Consider the following 27,323-nt stretch of genomic DNA (forward strand, 5'->3'; position numbering starts at 1 on the left):
GAGGATTGTGACAAGGACGACAAACTCTGAAGACCTGTCAGGTGTCCTCCCAGGTCCTCCTGGAAAGCGCAGCTCCAGGGGCTCTCTGGCGCCACCTGGTGTCCCATCCTCGCCACTGCCCAGAAACCACGTGTAAGAAAGTGCTTACAACCTAACTACGCACCCTGGTTTAGACCCGTCCTAGCCAATGGGGGAGGGGGAGGCGGGGCAGGGGAAAGCGGGAGCCCAATCGCCTCCTGTTTTCCGAGGAGAAGGCGGGGCTTGGGATTTACCACGTTGGGTTTGTCCGCAGCGCTAATTACTTTTTCCAAAGGCTGGAGGGCTTCACTCCGGCTGGCGCCGCCGCCTCGAGCGCTCCTGCTCCGCCGCGACCGTCCGGGGGGCTGCTCCTCCCCAGTACCATGTGTGACGGCGCCCTGCTGCCTCCTCTCGTCCTGCCCTTGCTGCTGCTGCTGGTTTGGGGACTGGACCCGGGCACAGGTAGCGCCCCCTCGCCCACCGCCCCTTCCTCGCCCGTGCCTCTCGCGGCCACCTTCCTCCTGCCCTCCCGAGGCGTCCTGGCGGCTCCCGCCTGCCTGCGCGGCCCGGGTCCGGCGGCGGACCGCTGACAGCGCTCGGGGCCGAGGGCGTGCGGGCCGCGGCCGGACGACCGGGCTCCAGGCGGCTCCCGGGCGGCCGCGCCGCCGCCGGGTCTCCGGGCGCCGATGCCGCGCCGCCGTCCCCGGAGGTGCTCGGGCGGCCGCGCTGGAGCCCTTCCCCGGGTGGCGCGGGGCCCGGGCGGAGGCGCCGGCCGGCACGGAGGTGCCGCGGCGAGGGAAAGGAGGGGAGCGCCCGCTCGGGGCCGCGCTGTGCCCGCGCTGGCGCGGCGTGCCCAGCGCTGGACCCCGTGCGCGGCGGGCGGCCGGAGGGAGGGCGGCCGGGCGGGCCCCGCCGCGCTGACGCGTCTCCTCTCTCCCCGCAGCTGTCGGCGACGCGGCGGCCGACGTGGAGGTGGTGCTGCCGCGGCGGGTGCGTCCCGACGACGTGCACCTGCCGCCGCTGCCCGGCGCCCCCGGGCCCCGAAAGCGCCGGCGCCCCCGCGCGCCCCCCGCCGCCCCGCGCGTGCGGCCGGGCGAGCGCGCCCTGCTGCTGCACCTGCCGGCCTTCGGGCGCGACCTGTACCTGCAGCTTCGCCACGACCTGCGCTTCCTGTCCCGCGGCTTCGAGGTGGAGGAGGCGGGCGCGGCCGGGCGCCGCGGACGGCCCGCCGAGCTGTGCTTCTACTCGGGCCGCGTGCTCGGCCACCCGGGTTCCCTCGTCTCAGTCAGCGCCTGCGGCGCCGGCGGCGGCCTGGTACTGCGCGCGCCCCCTCCGGGTCTGCCCGTCGATCTGTCGCGGCGCCGGGGGTGGTCCCCGGGGCAGGTTGGGCTGGGGGTGGCGGCGCCTGGGCGGGAAGTTCAGCCTCCAGGGGTGCTCTCCCGCCGTCCGCAGGCAACCTCCCCTCTTCCCGCCCCGCCCTTCCAGAGGGTCTCTGAGCAAAGAGGGTGAGAGTGGAAGCATCTGATTGTCCAGTGCCTTCCCCCGGCTGTACCGAACCTCTGCAGTACACGGGGACTGGGCCGTTCCGGGGTTGCATAGGGGGATACGCAGCAGCCGCCCAGGGGAGCCCAGGTCCGGCGGGGGCGAAACCTGTCGGGCCCCTAGACCGAGAGGCGCACTTCACCCATATTTATTTGCACCTGCACAGCTGTGTATGTGTGCGTGTCACGGGGAACACCTATAGGTGTGTATCTCATCTGTTCTTGGATGTGGGGGTAGCGTAGTGAGTGAGCATTCGCTTCCCTTCTGTCCTCTCGAGCCTTTCTGTACCCGGAAAAGGACAGTTTGATGGGGTCCCCTGACAGGGCGCTAACCTTCTCAGTTGAACCGTGAGAACCAAGAGAGGGGGTGTTCATACCCTTCTTCCCTTATACCACGAGCAGGTATGTGTCTGGCAGCCATGCTCAGCCGGGCCTGGGGGGTGCTTACATTGGTGATAAGACCCTGTTCCTGTCCCCAGAAGCTCCCTTGCTGGGGCAGTAGCTACCCCACCCCGGGGACCCTGCCCGGCTGCATTAGAAGCACCTGTAACAGCGCTCACAGGGGCAGGGGGCCGTTCTGGTGCACGTATGCCCTGCTTGTGCTCACACTTGATCCCTGTACGTTGGTGCCCAGCCACATGCTTCTCAGCTTCTCCATCATGCCCCCTAGGAGCGCGCATGGCTGGCGGATGGGCTGCCCCTAACAAAGCCTGGTATCGGCTCAGAGCATGAGACGCCAGAGTTGTTTCTGTATTTTGTCCTGATTGGCCTCTGGGGAAGCGGTTTCTGATACTCTTTTATGTCTGTTCTTCCCTGGCAGAAGAAAACTTCCCCAACCTCTGCCTTATCTTGCTCCACCGTCTAGAATTCTCTAGCCCTTACCCATACAGTATGCAACTAGTCTTAGAGAATCTGCAGCAGATCCAGAGAGCCTGGGGGTCCAAGTCTTTATGTAAGACTTCTGCTTTCCTCCCAGCTCTGTAGAGGAACTCCGGGAGTGGGGGAGGGGGGGTAATTTCCTAGGATTGGCTTTCACTAGTTCTCCTTGCAGGCCGGTTCTGAGTCCTGATCAGACTGTGATCTACTGGGAGAAATTGGCGTCTTCGGTTAAACAAGGAAAATGGACCGTGGAGGCAGCCTGTTAGGAGCTAATGTGGAACAGGGGCAGAGAATGTGGGCTGCGGGTGAGGAGGCTTAAGGAGGAGTGAGAAAGGCTCAGATCACCGTAGGACTCGGGTCAAGGCTGTATCATGTTCTGGGAGGGACTGGAAGGCCCACATCATTTTTCCTGTTTTTGCCAAAGTGTTTAAAGTCTAGGTCACATCACTGTACTGTACGTGGAAACATCTGAATCCCATTTGCTGCGGTTTGGTGAGTTTCTCTAGAGGTCAGAGTTTATACTTCTCGGTGTAAAGTTTCCAGCGAGGAGCTATCTGTAAGGAGCTGAGGGTGGAAGTCTGGATAACATTGATTCCACATCCTCACCGAGTTGAACGCCGGGCCCTCTCACAGATGGCATCCGGGCTGTGAGCGGGGCGAGGGTTCACTTCAGTCCCCCAGTGTTCGAGAAGACTGTGCTTCCCTTCAGTACCATGTGGGGGCGCTGTGCTGTAGATAAAGGAACCCCGCCAAGAGTCTGTTCAGCGGGCGCCGGCTGCGGGCCGACCTCGAGGACTTGAGATTCTAAGATTCCTGCCGGAGCAGACACTTCTGGTGTTTAGTCTGCCGTGTTCATCCTGTTCATGTGAGCTAGCCGTCGGACCCTTCTTCCTAAGTGCCCTCTGCAGAGGAAGGGCCGAAGGCAGGAAGGAGGAGACCGCGTGGTGACTGGGAGGGGACCTCTTGGTCGCAAGGTAGCCCTGAGACATGTCAGGAAAGGAGAGCAGCAGGAGCTCAGGCTATAGCCAGGTTTGCAGGGCACTCCTACCTCACTTTGATTTTGGTTCTCAGACGTGCTCGAGACAGTTCAGGGGGTTGGTAATGTGTCAGTCGCTGTTGACTGAGGTGGAAGCGCCGGGAAGCGGAATGGGGCAGGTGTGTTGTGTGTCAGGACAGGCTCAACCGCAAGGTGTGGGAGAGGACCGATAGCAACTAGGAGAGTTTTGATGTCCGCAGGCGGGAACATTCCCAAGCCACCTTGGATCTAAAGATCACGTAGAGCCCGGGGTTGGCAAACGTCTTCTGGAAAGGACCAGATAGTAAGCATTTTAGGCCTTGTGGGCCATATGGTCTCCGTCATGGTTAAGTCCACACTGTCCTTTTAGCCGTAGACAGTAAATAAACAGATGGACGTGGCTATATTCAATAAAACTTTATTCCGACGTTGAGTAGCAATTAAATCCTGATGCATCAAACATCTCTCGAAGGATTTAGCGGAGAGTGTTTGGTGCAGGGGAATGCGGGCTCTGTTCCCTGTTGCATGGCGTCTCTGCGGTCTCCAGAGATGTTTGGTATCTGTTTAAAGCAGATGCATAATTAGAGTAGATCATTACTTGTTTATGGGGCATGAAGCGTAAATCTCATGTTCCATTTCGCCTCTTCTGCTTTTGACTGTGGGCAGAGGCGTGGGCCTGTGGTGTTCTCCCTCCCTTATCTTGGAAAAGTTATGCAAGCTGCACTTCTTGGCTCTTCTAGGTGCAAGTATTGTTTTCTGTTTATGCTTTTTCATTTTATTTACGTTTCAGGGAGTCCTTAGACATTACCTAAGTCTTTGGAAGAGTTTCTATAACCGTATAATTTCAAAGCAATGAACTTTGGGTATGTGAGGCAGGTATTTCCACCCCCAGAGAATTTATGCAAGTTTGGATCAGCTGCCTCCTGTGAATGGGGCCAGCTCATGGAAGGCCAACAGAATTGGAATCAGGTTAAACTTCACCTGAGTGGGCAGCAGAGAGGGAACTTTAAGGGATAGAATGGATGTCAGTGTCTGAAAAAGTCTGAAATGAGTGAATTGAAGGGGCTGTTTTCCATCCCCACACATGAGGACAGAGAGCAGGGGAGGCCCCTGCCAGCAGGTTTGGTCGGCTGAGCAGTGGCCATTCGTCCTTAATGAATGTAAGGTCAGGAGGGTCCACCCACCTGACTCTGTCCCTCCCTTCTGGGCTGAGGCCGTGGCCTGCCCGGGGTGTGCAATGAGAGAAATGTTGAGATCCGACAGGGACTCGGGAGCTCTGGGCCATGGAACTTTAAGAAGCCATACCCATTTGCCAGGCCCAGAGAGAGAGAGAGAAGGTCAGGGATGTTCCTGGCATGCTTTCCCAGGAGTCACAGCTACACTCTGTGGGATCCTTGCTTGGAGTCTCTCTCATCCTGGTTGGCCCCTGGGGTTGACCTGATGGCCCAGCCGAACCTGGCTCTGGCTGGTCAGCTCGACTGAAGCACAGGGGGCCACTCTGGTAGCACATCATTTGTGGTCTACTCAGGAGCTTTGCGAGAAGGCTCATCTCTGTTCCATGGGGGTAGACGGATAGGAACAGAGTGGGGCTGGGCTCAGTCAGTGAGCAGGTGGCTTGGAAGAGTTTTGGGGGACTCCATAATCAAGAGGGCAGCCTGCTTTTTTTCCATGTCTCCTCTGATTAAGGGGGCAGGTTTGGGAGGTTGCTGTCTCTTCCTTTAGGATTATCAAACTCTCTTTTGATTGATTATAAAATCGCCTAGCTTTCTGATACAGCATCCCTTGATTGCATATAGACAGAAATCCACTGCGGCAAAAATTGTACGGTATGGAGAACATTTGGAAGGGAGCGCGTAGACCAAACTACAGCGTCCTACACCGTCATATTGGTACACGTGTGGCGAAGGCACAGAGTCCTATGAGAGTCATCCCTTAATATTACCGAAGAACTCCTCGTGTACAACGTAAATGTATTTGGAAAATGCACACACATTTTTAAAGCCTCATAAAAAGAAACAGTTGAGTGGACATTAAGGACATTAGGGAAAATAGGGAAAAGACAGTGTGAAGTTTGGAGGCGTGGAGGATTTGAAGGGGAGAACTTGGATGGATGGGAGAATTCTGAGGTGTCACACCCCTTCCTCTCGAAGGACGTTCATGTGGCCTCATGGTGACTTTCTGCCCCCCCCCCCCGCCCCGCCACGCTCATGGGCATCATGGCGGCCATGCGACTCTCCCCAGCATCCCACCTACGGTCTGTAACTAGATTTCCGCATCTGAACTTTTATGTAGTTGGCAACATCATAAAAAAAGAAAAAAGTGCAAGATGGGATGATAAACCAAAGACGTCTTAGACTGATTGCATTCTTGGGGCTTATTTCCTGAGCTTTGAAATGCTGCAGCTGCCTGGGTTTGGACGTGTGCAACAGGGGATGGTTTTGCAGCCAGTATGTCAGAGGGAGCCACGCATGGTCACTGCTGATCCTTTCCCTGTGCACACCTCTGCGCGCAGATGCACGGTCACGTTCTCATTCTTTAGGAAATGAGGCTGCACGGGCGTTTGGGGCTGTGATCCTAAGTGAGCCATCTCCTCTGAATGGTCCTGTGTGCAGCCCCAGGAGGGGTAAATAATATCAGCCTCGTGAGGCTGTTGATAGAATGAAGTAAGATAAAGTCTGTGAAATCATTTAGGGCGAGCCTGGCACAATAAGGCATTAAAAACACGTTTCTTCTGTTGCCCTCCGGGGCCCAGACTTTTCCAGTTATAAATCAACCAATCAGTCAACACTGTCGACTAAATGAACAGATCATTATCACACACCTGCCCTGTGTAGGACACTCTGGTGGGTTCGCAGCAAGCCTCAAAGCGGAATACAATGTGGGCCCTGTCTCAGAAGGCAGTCCAGGTTCGCACAGGAAGGAAGGTACACTGGAGCCTGTAGGGTGGCTGAGGGGTAGAGCAGGGGTGGCTCTGGGGTGGGGTGGGGTCTTCAGGGAGAAGGATTAGAGCGGAAGGGGTTGTGCCTCAAGTTCTAAGAGGAAGGAGTGATGGCAGAGCCTCCAAAGCCAGGTTCTTCTCTAGATCAGGGGCCCACGAGGTGGCCACGTGATGGCGATGGGGGTGGAGGTGGTTGTTTTAGGGAGATGGTAGGAGAGGAACTGAACAGACAAGCATGTGGATTAGGTGAGGCCAGACCCTGGGTACCAACCTAAGGCATTTAGAATTTATCGTAGAGTGGTTCTCAACTTTGTTCCCTGGAGGATTCTTTACTCTCGTTGGTGGGCCCCATCTCCGGAGTTCCTGATCCCGTCTGTCTGGGTGGGCCTGAGAGCTTGAATTCCTAACAGGTTCCCAGGTGCTGCTGCTGGCTTGGGACCACATTTTGAGGATCACCGGCCTCGAGGCAACGGGGAACATTTCTGGCCGTTGACTGGGGGTTCCCTGGTCATAGCAGTGTGGGAGGTACTGGAGGAGGAGGGCATATGGAAGCACGAGGTGACGAGCCTCGAGCCTCGGGTTGTGGAAGCGGGAAGGAAGACGTCTGTGCAAGAGAGATTCTGAAGGAAGAACTGACCATCTTTGTGGCTGACTCTAGTGATCAGAAGCGGGGGGAGCTGGTGGTGACGGGCCCATGTTACAGGGGGGAGGCTGGCTTTGGGAAGAAGACCAAGAATCTGTTTAGGCACCTGGTGTTTGCAGAGGCAGCAGCTGGACTTTGCAGGGGGTTTCTGGATGGCACTCCAGGGCAGGGACAGTGGGACTCGATGCGGAGGCTGGGAAGCCCATCTTGCCCGTGTGGGGTCGGACATGCTCCTTCCACAGGAGCTCCGCTGAGGCCCGCCCAGAAAGGTGGAGGCAGCTGCAGAAGGGCCTGCAGTCACAGGATTGTTTTTGCTTCTTGGAAGCAGACTTGCTCACGCAGGAAGCAAGCTAACAACCCCATTTGCTCCATCCTCTCAAACCACCCACACTAACCCATCGACAGGGAGAAGGCCACTTAAAACCCACGCCAGTTAACCAAGGAGCCACAGCCTCCTGAAGAAGGGGCTCCCCGGGCCCTGAAATTCCAGTGAGGTCTTTATAGGACAGCAAGGCAGGCAGTCACGCGGTGTCCTCCCCTCAGACAGGTGTGTTCTTCAGTTCCGGAGCATCTATGGGACAGAGATATGTATATATATATATATATTTTTTTTTTTTTTTTTTTTAACATTATCTTAAAAGCATTTTCTCCATTCTGCTGAGAAGTTGTGCTGATGTCCGGAGGTGATAAAAGTCAGTACCTCCCTCATGCATTTTCCACGTGGCCAGGAGGGCTCGTCGTGCTTCGGAGCCTGGGCTGGAGTTAATGCTAGCTGATTTATAACGCTCTCCTAACTCAGTACAGAAACCCTTCAAAGCCAGCACCCGGAACAAAGAGAATCGCAAAGGAACCACTCAGAACTGTTACACTATCAGGTGATAACTGATGCATTTTATTGGACACCTATTGCTTTGGTAGGATACCACATCTTAGCAAACTTCAGATCTCTCTTTTAAGAGCACCACTTCGTGGAGGATTATTGCATCCTTTCAAACCAAGCAGCCTCAGGGCCTCCAGTTCTGTCTGCCACAGGCCTTCCTTTATAGCTGTGCATCTTCAGATGAAGTCTGCAGGCCCCTTTCATCTCCTGCAACCTCAGGCTCATGGATGCCGTGCCTTGGAAGGACATCCCCATGTCTCACTTCTCAGCATGGGTGGTGACCAGAGGATGAATGCAAATCTGTGCAGCCCCGCCCAGCTTCTGGGGCCCCGGGGCAGCTGGGGGCTGGAAGCCAGGGCAGGGCCTAGAGCCCCAGGGTCAGAGGAAGGTCCAGTTCAAATCCAGGCTATCTCCAGACATCTAACTCAAGGCAGGAGGTGCCCAGCGTCTCCGGCACCTAGCTAAAAGCCAGCACCGTGGTTCTCAACCCTGGCTGCTCTTTGAGATCTCCTGGCGAGCTCTTAATACCAGTTATATACCAATACCACAACAACCCCCTGCAAAGTCCAGCTGCTGCCTCTGCAAACACCAGGTGCCTAAACAGATTCTTGGTCTTCTTCCCAAAGCCAGCCTCCCCCCTATAACATGGGCCCGTCACCACCAGCTCCCCCCGCTTCTGATCACTAGAGTCAGCCACAAAGATGGTCAGTTCTTCCTTCAGAATCTCTCTTGCACAGACGTCTTCCTTCCCGCTTCCACAACCCGAGGCTCGAGGCTCGTCACCTCGTGCTTCCATATGCCCTCCTCCTCCAGTACCTCCCACACTGCTATGACCAGGGAACCCCCAGTCAATGGCCAGAAATGTTCCCCGTTGCCTCGAGGCCGGTGATCCTCAAAATGTGGTCCCAAGCCAGCAGCAGCACCTGGGAACCTGTTAGGAATTCAAGCTCTCAGGCCCACCCAGACAGACTGGATCAGGAACTCCGGAGATGGGACCCACCAACGAGAGAGCCTGGGGCCTGGGCATCAGGAGTTCCCCCAGATGGCTCTTCTTTGTAGCCAGGGATGAGAGCCTGTGAGTAAGGGGGACTGCGGAAAGGCAGGGCTAGTCCTGTCCATTCCAGTCCAATCCAATCCATTCTCTTCTCTTCTACTCCACTCGCATTTTCTTGAGTAACTATCATGTGGCAGATAATGGGAAAAAATGAGGGCTAATTATGATCCTGTCGCAAAGGAACAAACTCTCAGGTTGTGACAAATGGCCCATAAGGCAGTGGAGCTACACAAGTGCCAGGGGAGGGGGATGTTTTTGGGAGGAAGGGGGTAGGAAGAGGGAAGGTCGGGGAAAGATCAGGAGGGCTGTCAAGTGTTTTCCCTGGGGCTAGATGGCACCTCTGTGTGTGTGTGTGGGGGGGGTTTACAAATGGTACTTTTTTTTTTTTAAAGATTTTATTTATTTATTTGAGAGAGAGAATGAGATAGAGCATGAGAGGGGAGGGTCAGAGGGAGAAGCAGACTCCCCGCCGAGCAGGGAACCTGATGCGGGACTTGATCCCGGGGCTCCAGGATCATGACCTGAGCCGAAGGCAGTCGCTTAACCAACTGAGCCACCCAGGCGCCCACAAATGGTACTTTTCAACAGCACATTGTATCATTGGTAATGTGATGACAAGATGAGCATGAAGAGATGTCAGGGAGCCTGTGACAGCCTGGGACTGGGGGAGGGGCGGGGCAAAGTCCTTCCTTGCGCTGGCTCCCCAGGGTGGGGGCTGTGCCGGGCCCCCTCGCTCCTGGGTGCTAGTCCTGGCCATGTCTGCTTGCAAGCCGGGTCCCAGGAGGGTAAGTAGCTGCCAGGTAGGGTACGGTCTGCCAGTCCATGTAATCATCTTACCTGTGTTACCGTTGTCCTCCATGAAGGGGTGGAAACCAGCATGTGGGTCCCTGCAAGCAAGACCTGCCAAAGCAAAGGGGCTGCTTCTGCTTGTGGCTGGGGTGTGTGCACGTGCATGCCATGCCTCTCTGTTGCATTGCATGAGAGTTACCCGCTCCCTGGCCTTTTACACTGTAGCTTGTGAAGGCCAACGCTAGACCAAAGGGGTAACTGGCTTTGAAAGTGCTAGACCTGGGGGGGTCTGTGACCTGCCAAAGCCAGAGCATTTTAGGAGGGGTCCAAGTTGAGCATATCCTCCGGGGAGCACAGGGCTCCTTCCACATGGGGCTCATCCCATGTGCTATGCCCCACCTGCCAACTTTATTTCGACACATGGAAGTGTTTGCCGTGGTTACTGAGGTGTATGTTCGGCACTGAGGCTTTCTTTAGGTACAGCCCCAGCGGAGCTCTGCGTAACCCCCACAGCCACCTTCTGCTTCCACTTCTTCCGTCTCCCCAAAGTATCTTCGTGAACAAATTCAAGTTCTAATTTCAAAGGAGAAGGAAGAAAGCCGTGCTTTCTCGCGGGTCATGCAATGCCACTTTAAGACAGTTTTATTTGGGCAGTAAAATCTCTGAGTTGTTCTTGGCAGAAGTTCTAATGAAATGGAAACCTTGAAATCTGCTAGGAGCTGTAAGTACGGTCTCACCCTGTGTTTTGGGGACTCAATGTTGGAGGCGATCGTATTAGTTGATCTGGTTTACTTTCAGAGAGGCTTGGTGTCCAGGCATCCTTTCCGAATGCGGAGGAGGTCTACCATTTGGCTTGAGTGAGCTCTGTCCTTGAGACCAGAGGACTTGCTGTGCTGGAGAGCAGTGCTTCTCAAAGTGGGGGCCCCGGACCACCAGCATTGGTGTCACATGGGGGCTAGTTAGAAATGCACATCCTCGGGGTCTACCCAAGACGTCTGGGTGATTTTCACATGCATTGGAGTTTGAGAAGCACTGTTTCTGTGTGACACGGCCTTTAGAAAAGAGACTCAGTGGGGAGAGAAGAGATGATGCTCATTTCAGACGTAGACTGATCTGCTTGATCCATGGACTCTGTTTAGCCAGGGTGGTCCTGGGCATCCACCCGGAGGAGGCGCTGTGGGCCGCACAGCCCATTTTGCAAACTCGGGTCCTCCTCCAGCCTGGGGCCCAGTGGGGTTCCTTGTGGGAGGTTTACCTTGCTTTGTTGACACCTCAGAAGGGAAGCTAGCAGCAGGTATCCCAGGGAAGGAGCACAAATTGGTTTCATGCCTCAGCATTGGTTCCAAGGGATGGGAAGAGTTCTCTGCACCATATATATATATGTATTTTAGAATTAATATTCACTCTATTAAAGTGGCAAATTAAAAATCCTAGTTCCTAAATTTTTCCTTCAATTTACAAGTCACGTCCTATTTCTAATCTAGCAAGTTTTAAAAACTTTTATTGAAGTATAATTAAGTGTTATATTAGTTTCAGGTGTACAATATGATTCAACAATCCTATACATTTGCCCACGCTCATCTAGATAAGTGTACTCTTAATCCCCTTTATCTCAGAGGTTTTTTGCAATCCTTTTCAAGGGAACTTTGGATGATATTTGGCGCCACTTGTAAATTTGGTGATTAACAACTTTTAAACCTTTAAAACTGCATTGAGGAATGTAACGTAGTCAATTTCCTTTTCAAGTTCTTTGGTTGGCTAAGAAGCCCTTTGCAAGTGTATCAGTGATTCCTACAAACCTAATAAGCGAGTCTTATAAACGTGGGAAGTCTTAAGTTCTCTTACACATTCTAATACTGCTTCTAAACCTACTAAGATTTTAAAATCACGAATCTAAGTCCATGATGGACTTTAAATTAGAATCACAAATCTAATCCATTGGCTACTCCGTCGATTTCTCTTAAATACCACAAGTTCTGAAAAAATGTACAAATCCCCTATCACAAAGCTATTAACACTATAAGACTGGCTCCATCCTTTCATTCTTAATATCCCCAGGGATAAGATACTTTTTTTTTCCCCCATTAAGTATGTAATTGTCATTCATCCCCAACACTTTTGGCATTGCCTCCTCAAGTGGACTTTTGGAGGATGATTTTAAAAATAACTTTTAAAAGAAAGTTCTTTTTATTACTAATAAAATAATGAACCCGGGAAGTGGGTGCCGTTGTATATATCTCTGCACCTCCGACCCTGTGCCCCCCCGCCCCACATAGCCATGGGGTGGGATGTCTCAAGTCCCACAGATGCTCCTTCCTGGGCTCAGTCAATCAGAGCACGCTGCAAAGCAAAAGCCCAGACCTGAGGCCCAGGCCATAGCCAGGTGGCCTTGCTGCCCTCGGGTTGTCGGGGTTGTGGGTGTGCGTGAACGAGGATGACTCATGTCCCTTTTTCCTCTTTCTGGGCAGGTTGGCCTCATCCAGCTTGGGCAGGAGCAGGTGCTAATCCAGCCCCTCAACAATTCCCAGGGCCCGCTCAGCACACGAGAGCACCTGGTCAGGCGCAAATGGTCCTTGGCACCCAGCCCCTCCACCGAGGCCCAGGTCCCTGGGCAGCTCTGCCAGGTTCTAACAGGTGAGTCTGGGAAACCACACACTGGACAGCACATGCCGTTCGGCACCACTGCATGTCCCCAGGCGCACTGAAGTCCTGTGAGCAGCAAGCTTCCTTCCCCTGTATTTTAAGCTGTTGTGTTCATTTCCCCTAAGGCCACCGCCTTTCCCCCTCTGTCTGGATTAGCGTTAGCATTTCCTGTATAGCAGCCCTTTGAAGAGGGAAGGCACCCAGTATCCCACTGATGCAGTGCCTCGATTGTATAGATCAGGAACGAGTTGAGGTCCCCCAAACCTTGATGGCTTATTTGTTATCAAACCCTAGGTTGGTGGCAGAGCTAGACTGAGAATTCCCTCCCTCCCTGGCCAGAGCGGGCTCTTCAATGCGGGGGTCCCCAGGCCTGGCTGCACCTGGGGGGGGCCTCGGAAGCCACGATTCTCAGCGGCATCAGTGCTGTGGCCTGGGACCCTGTCATCTGCACGTTCTCAGGTCCCCCCGCCCCGGACTTCCTGCATCAGAAACTGGGGGGGTGGGTCCAGGAATCAGTCGCTTCACAGGTTCGCGCTTCTGATGCGTGCGAAGGTGTGGGAACCACTGCTTTACACAGTACCTGGCACTGGCCTGTCCCCCAGCATCCTGATCCAGTTGGTCTGGGGTGTGACTGGGGTGTCCGTGATTCTACTAAGTAGCTTGGGGTGAGAACCCACGGTTCTTATATTCTGTGCCTCTGTTCGAGCAACCTGTGGATTCACGGTCAGCTGTTTAAGAACATTTCACGGTCACTGAAATGGCCACTGCTGTGTCACCAGCCGTCTTCCTGGGAGTGTCCCCTGATGAAGACTGCTGCTCACAGGTGGCATTTCCTCCCTGGATGGAGGGCATGGGACCCCACGGCTCATCTTTGGGAGCTGTGCTTTTGTAGTTTTAAAGACTTACCCTTGGATAAAAAAAAATATAGTGTCTCTGGTATTCCAGCGACCTTGGAAATACATCAGTGATATGACTGTCCTTTGGGACAGCTTTGGGATATATGAACAAGCGTTGCAGCTCAGCTCAGTTGTTGCCTGTAGACCTGATCTTATCCAGGTAGCTGCCCTCCTTAGCTGGTCTGCATTCGGCAGGGAGAGAGCGGCGGCGATTTTGCTGAATCAAGGCCATCTCTGAAACCCCAGGAGAGCTCTGAGTGATAGGGAATGCTACCACACAGGAGGGTTTTGCTCTGCTCCTTCCTGTACCCTTACAAACGTAGGGGAAGGTGGACCTCAGCACGAAATGATTAGTAACTAAAACACACTCTTGAATCGGAAGCAGGGGCTTGGGGCAGTTGGTGGGTTGTGTGTTCGGGCCTGATGCTGAGATCTTACTTAAACGTCAGCCCCCTGACAGTCTTGGTGGAGCAGTTTTTTTTTTTTTTTTTTTTAATCTGCTTTCAAAGTAAGTGACTATTGGTCATTCTACATCTGTATGCATTTTCTGCTAATCTGAATATATTGTTTCAGAGGCAGGGGGATTATACCGAGGCAGGGGGGTCTCAGGGCTGGTTGTCCTTTGGCATCACCTGGGGAAGCTTAACGGCTTCTCACGCCTGGGTCCTGCCCCCGGAGAGCTGCTTTCACTGGTTTCGGGCACAGTCTGGGCAGCTGGTGATTTAAAATCTCCCCAGGTAGTTCTAATGTTCAGCTGGTGCTGAGAACCACCGCGCTAAGGAGTATTAAACATGAGTAATAGCACCAGTGGGCCATCGGAAGTGGGTTCTTCAGGTGAGAACCACCAGGCAGGGGCCCCACAATGAAGTCCAAGGGCAAATACGTTTTAGTCTCACTTTTCCCTCTATTCAAGCCGGCGCTCATCAACTGCTAGTCAGGATCAGAAACCCAGGGTGCTTGTGGATGATATCATGGAATTTTTGTCTCATTACCCGCTGCCATCCTCTTTAGGGGCATGCGCGATACCCAGGATTGCTGACAACATGATAAATTGTGCTCGGGTCTGCATTTTTCTCCCTGAGGCTGGTTTCAAGGCACCCTTTTGATAGAATGTTTAGCCTATAATGAAGGAAATGAAATGAACAAAACCTGGGTGGGGAGGAAGTGATAGAAAGGAAGTTTAAATAAGAGCAGCCATGCAAGAAATCTCTGAATTTGCTTAAAAAACCATCTCCCCTTCGCTGCCCCCACGTCTCACGTCATTGTGCTCTGCAGTGTGAGGGCGATGTGCGTACTCAATAAGGTGGGGCCAACTCGGACTGTGTCCTGGGTAGGAACACAGACACCGGAGAAGGGTGTCTATTTCTTTCCAGTCCTTCTTGCTTTGTGTGAAATACTCGTAAACTTTGTTGCTGTGTTGAGAAAGGACAGTGGGCCTTCTAATAGGTTTCGCTGATAAAGCAGTTAGGTCCTATCGAGTGTGGGTTGACTTCCTGGGAATTTAGAAATTTCATTGAGAAATTGGGAAAATCAATTTACTGGGAAACCAGCAAGATATATTTTTGGCTTCCTTGGAAATAGGAATCAGATGAGTCATCCAGGATTTCCTGTGGGCACATATTCTTTACGGCTGAACATGGCTGGCTTAGGTGTCATTGTGCCTTGTCTTGAATCTTGTGTTACCCCAACCTTGGACCTGGCCTGGGAGTAACTGGCTGGCTCTTGCAGGTGAGAAGGAGTCTGATAATTCTTCCTTCTCCACGAAGCACTCAGTTTACCTGAGAGTTGAACTCTGGTAAGCCCCCCTGTTCTCTAGGCAGACAGAGAGACTAACACAGGGACAAGGCCACCTGGAAGAACCCACTGCCTTCTCGTAGGGAAGAAATTGCATTTCTAGCAGTCTTTGGGGCTCCCAGAGAGAGGATCCTATTACCTTTATTGCTTCTTATTTTTAGGACCTTATAAAATGATTCATAAAGTGTCACTCCAGATTGGAACTTGGCATGAAAAATATGGAGTCTGTGAGCCTTTCTTTTTTTCTTTCTCTTTTGTTCGTTCTTTTCTTTTGGTCTCACAGCATGAGTTTTTAAAGGTTTGGGGGGCTAGTCTCAACAGCGAAAATGGTACTTTGGCTATTTTGAAACGTTTCTCAATCTTGATTTCAAAACTTTTTAATCTGTCTTCTGTGCTTATTTTAATTTCTCCATTTGGATTCAGTTTAGAATCTCCCCATTTTCATGGGCTTTAGTAACAATTTCAATCTCTGTCTCCTCCATCGTGGTAGATGTAACATGTGGATGGTTGAGGTAGATGGCAGAATATTAAAACTTCCTACAAGGCACTGTCAAGGTAGGGATCCGACAGTGTTTCGGTGTGCTCGTTAAAACACGAATACACCACCCAACAATGGTATCTGCAAAGACATTGATGTCTACTTTCAGTTCTGTTATGATTGTTTAAAAAAACCATTGTAGTTATTTTGTAGTATTGTTTGGTTCATTTGTAGTGTTATAAAGTGCATTTTAGTGAGTATTTAGAAGATGCCATAACTCTTCAGAAATTGCGTATTGCCAACTTATGCAATAATTTGCCTAACAATTTTATATATGATCAGTAATAAATCATTGGTTGGGACTCCTGTTTTACGTCCATTAAGATTCCTTTGGTTGGAAATGACAAATCAGACCGGCTTAACCACTCAACATCACTGTCCCGGGCTCATGGAACTGAGGAGCAGAGCGGGAGGGTGGACCTCAGGTAGGCTTAGCCAGGCTGGGCTTCGCGGCAAGTGTTTCTCTGACAGCCTGTTCTCAGCTGGCTTCTCTTGTAGTGACAAAGCAGCAGCGGATTCAGGAGATCAACTCTACTGCTTAATCGGGAGTTGAGGTGGGTTGATCTGGATTGCAACTTTAACTACTTTCAGTTCTCCACTGGTTTCACATGTCTTGAGGCAGGACCGGAAGAGTGTCGGTCCCAGTCTCCACGTCACCGTGGAGGTATCATTCTGCTCTCTGTCCTTGTCCCGACTTCCTGCAGGCTGCCATACTTGGTAAAAGTCTGGCGCAGTAGATTCAGGGCACCCCTCCTCCAGATCTAATCCATCCTTTTGGCTCACATGGTTGATAAGAATTTGGCTGGTCCCTTCTCACTTCTACAAGGTCCTCTGTCTGTGGCTGCTTCAGCTCCTCATCCCACCTGTGCTGTGGGGATACGTGTGGCTACCGGTCTTGGCTCACTTAGGAAGGGCTCAGTCCCTCTGAGATTTGGTTCTCCTCTCAACTTCATCGAGACCTTGGCTCTCCAGTGGATTAAAAAAAAAAAAATGATTTCATAGTTTATGCAGTGTTTTTTTTGTTGTTTCAGTGGTAGTGATGGTCTCCCATGTTGTTCTGCATCTCAACTGGAAGAACCCAAAATAAATGGAATTAAACATGCTGCTCTGAGTTTCTCATCTTAATCTTTTAAGTGTTTATTTACAGATAAAAATATTAACTCTAAAAACAGACACCACTATTTTAAGTATTATTCTGGGGAAAAGAAAGAAGAAGAGTGCTAGAAGCCTGACTCTGTCTTTCTTGGGTGTGACCCCAGCAGAGTCCCTTGATACCTGTGACTCTTAGGGCTGCCAGAATAAAGTACCACAGGCTGGGTGGCTTAAAACAGTAGGCATTTATTTCCTTTCCATTCTGGAGGCCAGAAGTCCAAGATCAAGGTGTCGGTGGGGTTGGTTTCTCAAAGGCCCCTTTCCTTGGTTTGTAGACGGCCACCCTCTCCCTGTGTCCTCACATGGTCTTCTCTCTGTGCATGTCTGTGTCCTAATCTCCCGTGCTTATAAGAACACTAGTTATGTTGGATTAGAGCCTATTGATGATGTCATTTTCACTTAATTACCTCTTTAAAGACCCTCTCTTCAAACACAGTGGTACTCTAAGTTGCTGAAGTTAGAGTACACAATTCAGTACCCTAACAGCCTGTATTTTCTCATCTGTAACATTGAAATGATGCCAGTCTTGTCTGCTTCGCAGGGTTATTGGTGAGGAACACGCAGATGAGGGAGGACGTGCTCCTTCCAGCCCCGTTGTGGGCGGGGGTTGGGGGGCATGTTCATGAGAACACTCACAAATGCCTAAAGGGTAAAAAACAAATTTAGGAGAAATTAGAAACAGGCTGTACAAAAGGATCCTTTCTATAAGAATAGATGTCATAGCTGGTTGGTCATCTGTTCACATATTTTTCTTGGTAAATACTGAAGGAGCTGCATAGCCTCAGCCAAGGTAGAAAGGACTGAGTCCCTCTGACCTTCGGTTTCATCATCTGCAGCTAAGTAATGTCCTCTATCTCTTAGTGGTTTTGTGAGTGTTACAGGAGATAATGCACAACTTGTCACTTAGCTGCTAGCAAATTTTAACTCTTGTAGCAGCTGCCATGCTTGTAATTATTTTTTGTACCCCCATTCTTCATCCTTAGGGGACCACTTCAATGCCTTCATTCTGTATTAAGTGGGAGAGAAAGAGAAACCCTACAGGGCACTGAGTTAGGAGCTGAAAGCTCTCGTTATTCTTCTTGAATCTGCCATTCTTGCCTCTTGAACAAATCCACAACGAAATCAAGGAATCTTAGTGTTTCTAGACCAGAAGTTGCCCTTAGAGGTCATATGCTTACATTTTCCCTCTTGTTTTTCCATTTATTTGGCCATTAAGTATTTGTTGACCCCCTAGACATTGGGCACACTGGAGTGAGCTTGACGTAGCATGGTCCCTGCCTCTGGGGAGCTTATGGTTTGGTGGGGGAGACAGTGCAGAAATAAACAAATGTAGCGGGTTTAAATTATTTTTCGTTCTGAAATATTTAAAACGGGCAAAAAGACGAAGGCAAAAACAGAAATGACGCACACACACAAAAGAAAAACCAGAAGTCCATAAACCCAGCTTTCAGATTTAACCAATGTTAAGATCTGTATCTACTTCGGTACTTTTTTGTTTTTTTGAGAGAAATTAACATTTATGGATATGACTGAGTGTCCCCCCCACCCCATCCTGTATCATCCCTCTAACTTACTCCCCAGAAGAAGCCACCGTCATGAGGGATACGTTCAAGACCCCTGGTGGATGCCGAAACCATGGATAGTACCAAACCCAGTGTCTACTATGTATTTTCCTATATGTACATATGTATGATAATGTTTAATTTATATATTAGGCATAGAAAGGGATTAACAGCAACAATAATAAAATAGAATGATTACAACAACATACTGTAATTCAGTTATGGGAATGCCTTTCCAGCTTGTCCTCAGTTACCGCCCCATCACTTTGTTGCCCTGAACTCTGTCTTACGGATCTTCTACTAGAGTTATAAGATACCCTGTAAAGCATGGCTAGGCCTGTCTTCAGCCCCCTGTGCTGTTCTTTTCTTCCTAGCCTTGACCACCCACCACCCCTCCACCCCAGAATCTTACTACATTGGCTCACTTTCCAGTCCTCAGGTCATTGGGTTTTTGTATATTGTTCAGATTTCTGGTTGCTCTCTACAGGAGGGTTAGGTCTGGTAGAAGCTTGTCGGCCATATTGCATTCCGTATAATACTGATTCTTTGGTAATGGTTGAGATTTGCATTGCGGTTTAGAGTTTAGGCATTTTTTTGTTGTTGTTTTAATAAGTGTTTTACGTGTAAATTAGAAGAATGTGTATTCTTTAATTGTTGTGGACAATGTTCTGTATATATGTTCATTAGCTCAAACTTGTGATGTCAAAATCATTCCTATCATTAATTTTGACTTGCTTGATTTATTTGTTTTAACTAGAGACATGTTAAAAATCTCATAACTTTCGTGGTTTGGCCAATCTCACCTTTCAATTCGATCAATTTTCACTGTATGTTACGAGACAGTGTTGTTTGCTGTATTCAAGCGTAGGAGCCATATTCCTGATGAGTTACTCTTTTTACTATCGGGTAATGGACCGTTTTTTAACCCTAGTAAAACTTTTGGCTTCCTAGCTGTGTGTACCTTATATTAATATTGCCAGAGTTTTTATTTCGGTCAATGTTTGCCTGATGTTTCCTTTCCCTTAGTTTTATTTTCAGTCTTTATCATGATGTTTTACATATGCTTCTTAGAAGTATTATTATGTATCCACATTTTTAAAAAAATGTCCGGTTTGAGAATAACTGTCTTTTCATTAGTGATGTTAGTATTTTTTTAAAGATTTTATCTATTTATTTGAGAGAGAGAGAGGGAGACAGACTCCCCGCTGAGTAGGGAGCCCGACGTGGGGCTTGATCCCAGGACCCTGAGATCATGACCTGAGCCTAAGGAATATGCTTAACCGACTGAGCCATCCAGGCACCCAGCAACATTAGTATTTTTACATTTGTGCTGTTTCTGGTAAAATTACATTTATTTCCACCATCTTGAATATTTTGTTTTCAGCTGACAATACTGTGCTTTTTCTTTGCTTCTGTTTCTTTTTGTTGTTTCTCTTCCTTTCTTTCAGCTTCACCAGATAGTCTCAACTGCCCCTTCCTTCTTCCATTGATGTGCAAGTTTATAATCTATTCCACATTTTTGTTGTTACCTTAAAAGTTAAAAAAATATATTTGTCTTAGGGAAGTCTGTAAGGCACTGGGTATCTATGCTTCACGATGTTAAGAACCTTCGAATACCTTCACTTTCATTTTTCCTATTATTTTTTACCCATTCTATTTTGTTTTTGTTTCCCCTCCTATGTCATCGTCATTATGTATTTTTTAATTTATTTTTCATCATTATGTCTTTTTACAGTTAGAGTTATTTAGGTTTATGTATATATTTGCCAACTTATTTGCTCGGTATTGTTTCTTGCAACTCACTTTTCTGCGTTTAACGTCCTTTTGAAAGAAACTTTCTTCAAAAAATTTTTTTTAATTTTAACTATTTTTAGTACAGTTGACACGCAGTGTTACATTAATGTGTTTCAGGTGTACAACTTGTGATTGGACAAGTTGGTACGTTATGCATAGCTAACCTCTGAACCATTATGTCCCTATTACAGTATCATTGACCACACTCCTTACGCTGTGCCTTTTATTCCTGTGACTTACTCATTCCATAACCGGAGACCTATATCTCCCAGTCCCCTTCATCCATTTTGCCCAACCCCCTACCCCCTCCTCTCTGGTAACCATCGGTTTGTTCTCTGTATTTATGGGTCTGTTTCTGCTTTTTGTTTGGTTTTTCATTTTTTTTTAACCTTTTCAAACAGAGTTTGTGAGTGGTTCAATTATTATCTTTGCTTTTCCCGTAACTGCCTTTATTTTACCTGTACTCCTCGTGATGGTTCAGCTGAATATTGAATTCTCAGTTGAGTCTTATCTTCTCTCAACGTGTTGAAGATGTTATTCCCCTGTCTTCTGACTTCTGTTTTTGCTACAAAAGGTCTTCCATCCATTTAGTTTTCTTTTTTCTTTTTTTTTTAAGATTTTATTTATTTATTTGATAGATAGAGAACAAGTAGGCAGAGGGGCAGGCAGTGGGAGAGGGAGAAGCAGGCTCCCCGCCGAGCAGGGAACCCGATGCGGGGCTCGATCCCAGGACCCTGGGATCATGACCTGAGCCGAAGGTGGACGCTTAATGACTGAGCCACCCAGGCGCCCTAAAAAAACATTTAGTTTTCAATTCTTTGTAAATAATCTGTCTTTTCTCTCGGCAGGTTAAACAGTGTTATCTTTGTGTTCTGTAGTATGTCTATGGCAGAATTTGTCCATATTTATCCCATTTGGGACCCACTGTGACTTTTGGATGTGAGGATTCATGACTTCTGTGAATTCTGAGAAAGGCCAGTCTCAGGTCAGTGGGGAGTGCCTCTTCCCTGTGATCGGCTTAGTCCCTTCCTGGAACTCCTACTCAATCCATGTGGACCTTCCTGTTCTTTCCTCGGTGTTTTGTTTACTTTTTTTTTTTTTTTAATGTATTAGGTCGCTTTCTATTCTGTATTCTGAATAATTTCTTCTCATTGGTCTCCCACTTCACCAGATTTCTCTTAAATGGGGTCTAATCTCCATTTAATCTAATCATTGAGTTTTCAGTTTTAGTGATTAGACTCTAGACTTCTGGAAGTTATGTTTGATTCTTTTCCAGTTCTGCCTGTCTTTTTCATAGGGTCCTATTCTTTCATTATGACTTTATCCTTCCTTTATCACCTTGGTTATTTTACCCTAATTTATGTGACGTCTTCCTTGAATTATTCCACCTTCTACGTTTCTTGGGGTGTGGATCTTGCTGTTTGTCCTGTGGGCCCACTCTCACGCTGGACCATTTTCTTATGTGGATTGTGATTTTATACTCTGAGCTCACTTTAGGCTGCTGTGTCCCTCCCCCATTTTCCGGGGAGTGCTCTGTATGCTGGGTTATGGAAAAATCTCTACTGAGTAATTTCACATGCGCTTCTGTCAGATGCCCCAGGACTCTTTCACAAGCCCAAATGTGATTTCTACTTTAACATTTTTCCCTTAGGAAAGCTGTACCATGAGTGATATGTGTTTGTGTGTAGCACAGGATGGGGCAACTTACACCCGAGACTCTGCCCTCCATTCCCCTGGCATTCAGAGCTGTGAACGGAGACGAACTTCCCTGAACTTTCCCATGCCTGTGGGTGCAGGTGCCCTGCCCCTCCGGGGTCCTGGCCACATCTCTTATCTCATGGTGGCCGTGTAATACTGCCCCCTCACCCTTTAGGCCAGTGGTTAGGTCACATGTCTGCTGGGTCACTGAGGTCTCAGGTCACTCATTAACTGTTCCAGGTATGAAATTTCTCAACCTGATGACAGGGACCCTTCAGAGGGACCCACCACCTTGGGGCTGCAAGGGTGGGGTGCCTCCCTGCTGCTCAGAGAACCCAAGCAGGCCTTCCCCCGGCTGGAGAAGCCTCCCCGCTCTGCTCTTGATACTTCAAGGGGCCTTCTTCCCCTAACATTGTTCTTTCACGGAGGTCAGGCTTCAGAAACTACAATGGGGGGGCGCCTGGTGGCTTTCAAGGTGGCCTGGGTGGATGGTTAAGCATCTGCCTTCAGCTCAGGTCATGATCTCAGGGTCCTGGGACCGAGCCCTGCATCGGGCTCTATGCTCAGGGGGATGTCTGTTTCTCCCTCTGCCTCTGGGCTCACCCGTGCTCTCTCTCTCTCAAGTAAATAAATAAAATCTTAAAAAAAAAAAAAAACTAGAGCTGGGAATGGTGGCTGTGCCCAGCTTCTGCCCAACAAAAGCCCATGGCAAAGGAACACAAAGGCTACCTTACAGCAGTAGCTTTAGGAAAAAAAAAAAGCAAAACCCACGTGAATACCCAGTAAACCAGCATACCGAAGTCACTCACTGCGTCTTTCACCGACCTCCAGCACACACGCTCATTTGCCAGCGTTGTTCAAAGAAAATACTCGATGAGTCTCACATTCTCTGGAGCATGGGTTTTTGCCCTTGGGCCGATGGGGGCTCTCGGAAGGACCTGGGAGTGTTTCTTGGGTGCCCTGCGGCATTCCTGATGTGCTCCCACCACCTGCTCTGGAAGATTCTGGCGCCCGTGTTAGCCGGCGGCTGAGTGTGGACCTGCCCTGGAAGGCCAGGGGGGCAGACCAACTTCCCGCCTCCTTTGAGGCTGGGGATCCACCTGCACATCTCCTGGCTGCCTGGTGCTCGCGGGGGGCACTTTTGAGATCACCAGATAAGTGTTTCTTGGACTTCAGAGTCTTCCCCCAAAAGCCCACGGGGCCCCTTTGGTATCCTGAGTGTTTAGGAATAATGGTTTCGGCATTCGCTGTTGTGTTCCGACTTCGTTCTCCCCAGCTCAGGGGGGAATCTCCCATCCTGCCATTTGTTTTATATGAACCATGTGTTCATCCAAGTCACTTTGATCTCATTTTTTATTTCTTTTTTAAGACAAATGACTGAAGAAATCGTTCGGATTTTTGTTTGGGGTGTTTAGGTGGGAAGAGGATGCTTGGTAATTGCTCTTTGGAAAGAATAAAGGTAAAACCCAGTAAAATCGCTCTATAAAGTCATCATCATCCCTCTACTATTATAATTATTGCCGTTATTATTCCCTGAGGATGTATAACCCTGTGGCTTTGGAGCCTGTAAGACACGGTGAAATGGACACTGCCCACCCACGTGGCCTGGGAGTGAATGTGGCCGGGGCAGGGCCTGGCGGCTGGGGACAGGGGCTCTCGCTGCTTCCCAGCATGTAGAGATGCTCAGCGTCCGCCACTTTCTCTTACTCCCATGTTTCCTTATCTGTGAAAGAGAAGCCATACTTTTCTCAGTACTTTCATTTCACCAGGTTGCTTGGAGTTGAATGAGCTATTGCCAGTGGGTTTTCATTAAGTAGAAAGTATTATTAAAACACAAGGTGTCATCTCTTTATGGAAAAGGTCCATCGAGTGGGCTCTGTAAAAAGCAGGCCTCAGATGAGGGCTTGAGTGCAGGTGGCTGGTTTGAGAGAGGGAGGAGTCCCTGGAAGCAGGAGACAGAGATGGGGAAGGGTAAAATTCAGTGGAATCCGGTGGAAAATCCAGTGGGAGGCGAGTATGCCAAGGTTATTGCTGTGGGCAGCAGGAGCTTGGTTCCTACAACAGGCACTCTGAAGAGGGCACGGAAGCTTCCAGAGTGGTCTCAAGGATGCGGATGGTGGGGAGCTGGAGTGTTGTCCAGCGCCTCTTGTCTCCCAGATTTCCAGTTGCTCTTGTGTGAGCCAAGCAGGCTTTTTAGGTATAAGAGTCTTCAAAAAAGGAAAGGCCAGGGTCATATGCTTGAGGAGGGGCCCTGCTGGCATGAGCTGAAATTGGAGTGATGGGGGCACTGCAGGAGGATACCAAAAGAGGATCCTGCAGGTGTCCTGGCTAGGAGGGAGCACACAGTGGGAGGGGCCCCCTAACCACTTAAAAATGTTAAGAATTAAAGAAAGCTTGTTACCTTCTAAAAATTCCTGTATATTCAGTTAAAAAAAATTCTTCCAGCACGAACAATCAGTTGATCTGTGGCATATTCCTCCCTTCCCTCTCCCATCCTTCCTTCTTTTTAAAAATTGGGTCATTCAGCAGAAGCAGCCCCGAGATCTCCAAAGCAGTGGACAGAGCATTGCACACATGGGCCTCCTGGAGGCTTGGTGAGGACCATCTGGAAGGGAAGCCCCTCTTGCCTGGAGGACTTGCCTGTGCTCTTGGGGTTCCCTCCAGAGGCCCTGGTTCTGGGCTGATTGTTGGAGAATCAGGGAAAAAAATGGATCAGCTAGGCCTGGGGACAGTGTTTGAATAAATCTCTGTAGAAATACTAATCCTATTCTCTATGCTTTTAAACTTTCAGTGACTGTGTGTCTGTGTATGTTTTCCGTAAGTTGGCTCGGATCTATTTTCTTTTCTTTTCTTTTTTTTTTTTTAAAGATTTTATTTATTTATTTGAGAGAGAGAGTGAGAGAGAGAAAGAGCACAAGAGGGGGGAGCAGGAGAGGGAGAAGCAGACTCCCCGCTGAGCAGGGAGCCCGATGCGGGACTCGATCCCAGGACTCCAGGATCATGACCTGAGCCGAAGGCAGTCGCTTAACCAACTGAGCCACCCAGGCACCCTCTATTTTATTTTCAAGTCTCTGTGTTAAAACCTGTAATGAGCCCTGTTAGCCAAGGCAGTAATTTATTCTCTCGGCCAGTGTTTGTTTGATGCCCACTGTGTGTCAGGCCCAGTTCTGGGCACTGCGCATCCGGTAGTAAATGAGAGACCTGATCTGGTACCGGCCCTCGTGGAGGCAACATTCCAGCAGGTGATTGCTGACCCTTGAGCGGAACACTGATTACTGGTGTCATTCTGGATGTGCTCTAGGGCAGGGGGTTCAGGTTGGAAGGACTTCCTCATTCCCGGTGGTCCTTCCTGGGCAGGGTGGAGGGAGGAAAGAATGGGAGTGAGGGCCAAGCCACCCGACTGATGCTCTGACTTTGCAGCGTGAAGCAGGGGTGTCCAAACATGGGCTAGGGGTGTTGTGAGAGGCACGTTGCTCCTGAGGGTGGGACCTGGTGCCCGGGTGGGAGTCACGCTTCCCACGCTGCCTGCCCACCTGCGGGCCTCCGGTCTGGCCTTCCGAGTCGCCTTTTGCTGTTCTCTGGCTTCCTTTTACCTCTGGGACCAGCTGGGTTCAGGGGGACTGATGCGTCCCCCTCAGAACCCAAGGCTGGTTCATTTTCTCAGCCGCATTTTCCCGGTGTCATGGAAGCATTGCTGGCAAGGACTGCTCACCCCTGTGCTCTCTGCTGGCCTCCAAATACCAGTACTTTCCAGGGGGCCCTTGTGCTGACTGCTGCCCGCCGTTTTTCTCGCGGCCTTGGGGTCTTTATCTGGTTCCACCCTGGAGCGGCCCCGGCCACTCTCTTCCCAAACTGTGTCTTGAGCCCTTCGTCTTCCAGTGATTCCTCTACACATGCCCAGTGGGCAGCTGCTCTCTCCACCTGCTCCCTGGGAGTGGGCATTTCTCAGCCAAATCCCCGTCTGCTGATGCCCACTTCCACCAGCCTAAGACCCAGTGTTCTGACTCACTTTTTTCCCATCATCAGACCCAAAATGAACTGTTTGCTCTCATATCCCTGTCCTCTTTACTTGTATTCCACCGTATTTTTGTTAGCTTCTTGTTTTGATATAGTTGCAGAGTACTGGTATACCCATTACTCACGCTTACCAATGGTTAACATTTTTCTTTACTTGTGGAGTCATTTGCTTTCTTTCTCTCTTTTACTCTCTCCTTCCACCCGCACCCTACACAGACACACTTTTTTCCTGAACCACCTGAGCCTAATTTGCAGACATTATATCTTTTTATCTATAAATACTTCCTTTTTTTTTAAAGAAAAAAGATTTTATTAGAGAGAAAGAGAGAAAAAGAGCAAGAGCAAGGAGAGGGACAGAGGGAGAGGGAGAAGCAGACTCCATGCCAAGCAGGGAGCCCGCTGGGGGACTCAATCCCAGGACCCTGGGATCATGACCTGAACTGAAGGCAGACACTTAACTGAGCCACCCAGGTGCCGCATGTAGATACGTACATTTATATTTTTTAAGAACTCTTAAACATCATATATTTAGCAAACTTGGGATGTGAAACATTGACACAATGCCATTATCTAATGTACGATTTTATTTGAATTTTCTTTGTAGTCCCAATGATGTCTTCTATAGCTTTCTTTTCTTGCTCCAGAATCCAATCTTCAGTCCCACGTTGCATTTAGTTATTGTGTTCTTTAGTCTCCTCCAATCTGGGTCAGTTATTTAGTTTGTGTCTTTCCTGACCTTCGCATTTCTTAAAAAAACACAAGTACAGTCTAGTTTTCTTTTGTAGGAGGTCTCTAAATTTGGTTTTGTCTGATATTTCTTCATGATTGGACATAAGTTATATATTTTTGGCCAGTGGCTTGTCCCGTTATCGGATGTCAACTTTTAATACTTGGTTCAGGCTGTGTTTCTAGATGAATCTGATATAGAGTTATGATCTTTCCATATGTAATCAGCAAAAATTTGTGGGATATTTTCGAGACTATGTAAGTATCCTGTTCTTCATCTGACTTTCACTCACTAGTTTCAGCATCTTTTGATTCTCCACAGACTCAGTTATTATTGTGGGGGCTACAAAATGGTGCTTTTCTGACTCCATTATTTCTTCTACCTTTTTGATCTGTGTTCTTCTGCAAGGAGAGCTTCCTCTTCTCCCCCATTTATTTATGTGTATCTGTGTGGACTTGTAGATTCTTATTTGACTCCATATTTTACTTAGTTCTTCTGATACACAAATCGTCTCAGATATGGCCACCGTGAGTGTAATTTTTTTAAAATCAGACATGGATACTTGATTTTCTAAAGGCTTTTGCAGCACTGGGGAGACGGGCATCTATATGATTGTTCTTAGATGTATTAAGTAGTAAGTAAGTAAGTAAGATGTATTATGTAAATGATGTCCTAATATTACACCAACCTTGAATTCCTGGTATAAGTCTCACTTGGCCATAGTGTATTATTTCCTTAACATTAT

General features: G+C 49.4%; 1 protein-coding gene across 2 annotated transcripts in view; it reads left to right on the top strand.

The window, feature by feature from the left end:
• Positions 1 to 324: 324 nt before the first annotated feature.
• Positions 325 to 27,323, top strand: part of ADAMTS17 (ADAM metallopeptidase with thrombospondin type 1 motif 17) — a 344,744-nt gene continuing 317,745 nt past the window's right edge. For both annotated transcript variants that reach the window (XM_035024022.1, XM_035024023.1), the window contains exons 1-3: positions 325 to 480; positions 962 to 1,332; positions 12,226 to 12,391. In XM_035024022.1, coding sequence (XP_034879913.1) covers positions 402 to 480; positions 962 to 1,332; positions 12,226 to 12,391 — 616 coding nt within the window. In that variant the 5' untranslated portion in view covers positions 325 to 401. The remainder of the gene's footprint in view (positions 481 to 961; positions 1,333 to 12,225; positions 12,392 to 27,323) is intronic.

The sequence above is a fragment of the Mirounga leonina genome, unplaced genomic scaffold (genome assembly GCF_011800145.1).
Source record: "Mirounga leonina isolate KUSES-001 unplaced genomic scaffold, KU_Mleo_1.0 Mir_178, whole genome shotgun sequence".
In the NCBI taxonomy this organism is placed as follows: domain Eukaryota; kingdom Metazoa; phylum Chordata; class Mammalia; order Carnivora; family Phocidae; genus Mirounga; species Mirounga leonina.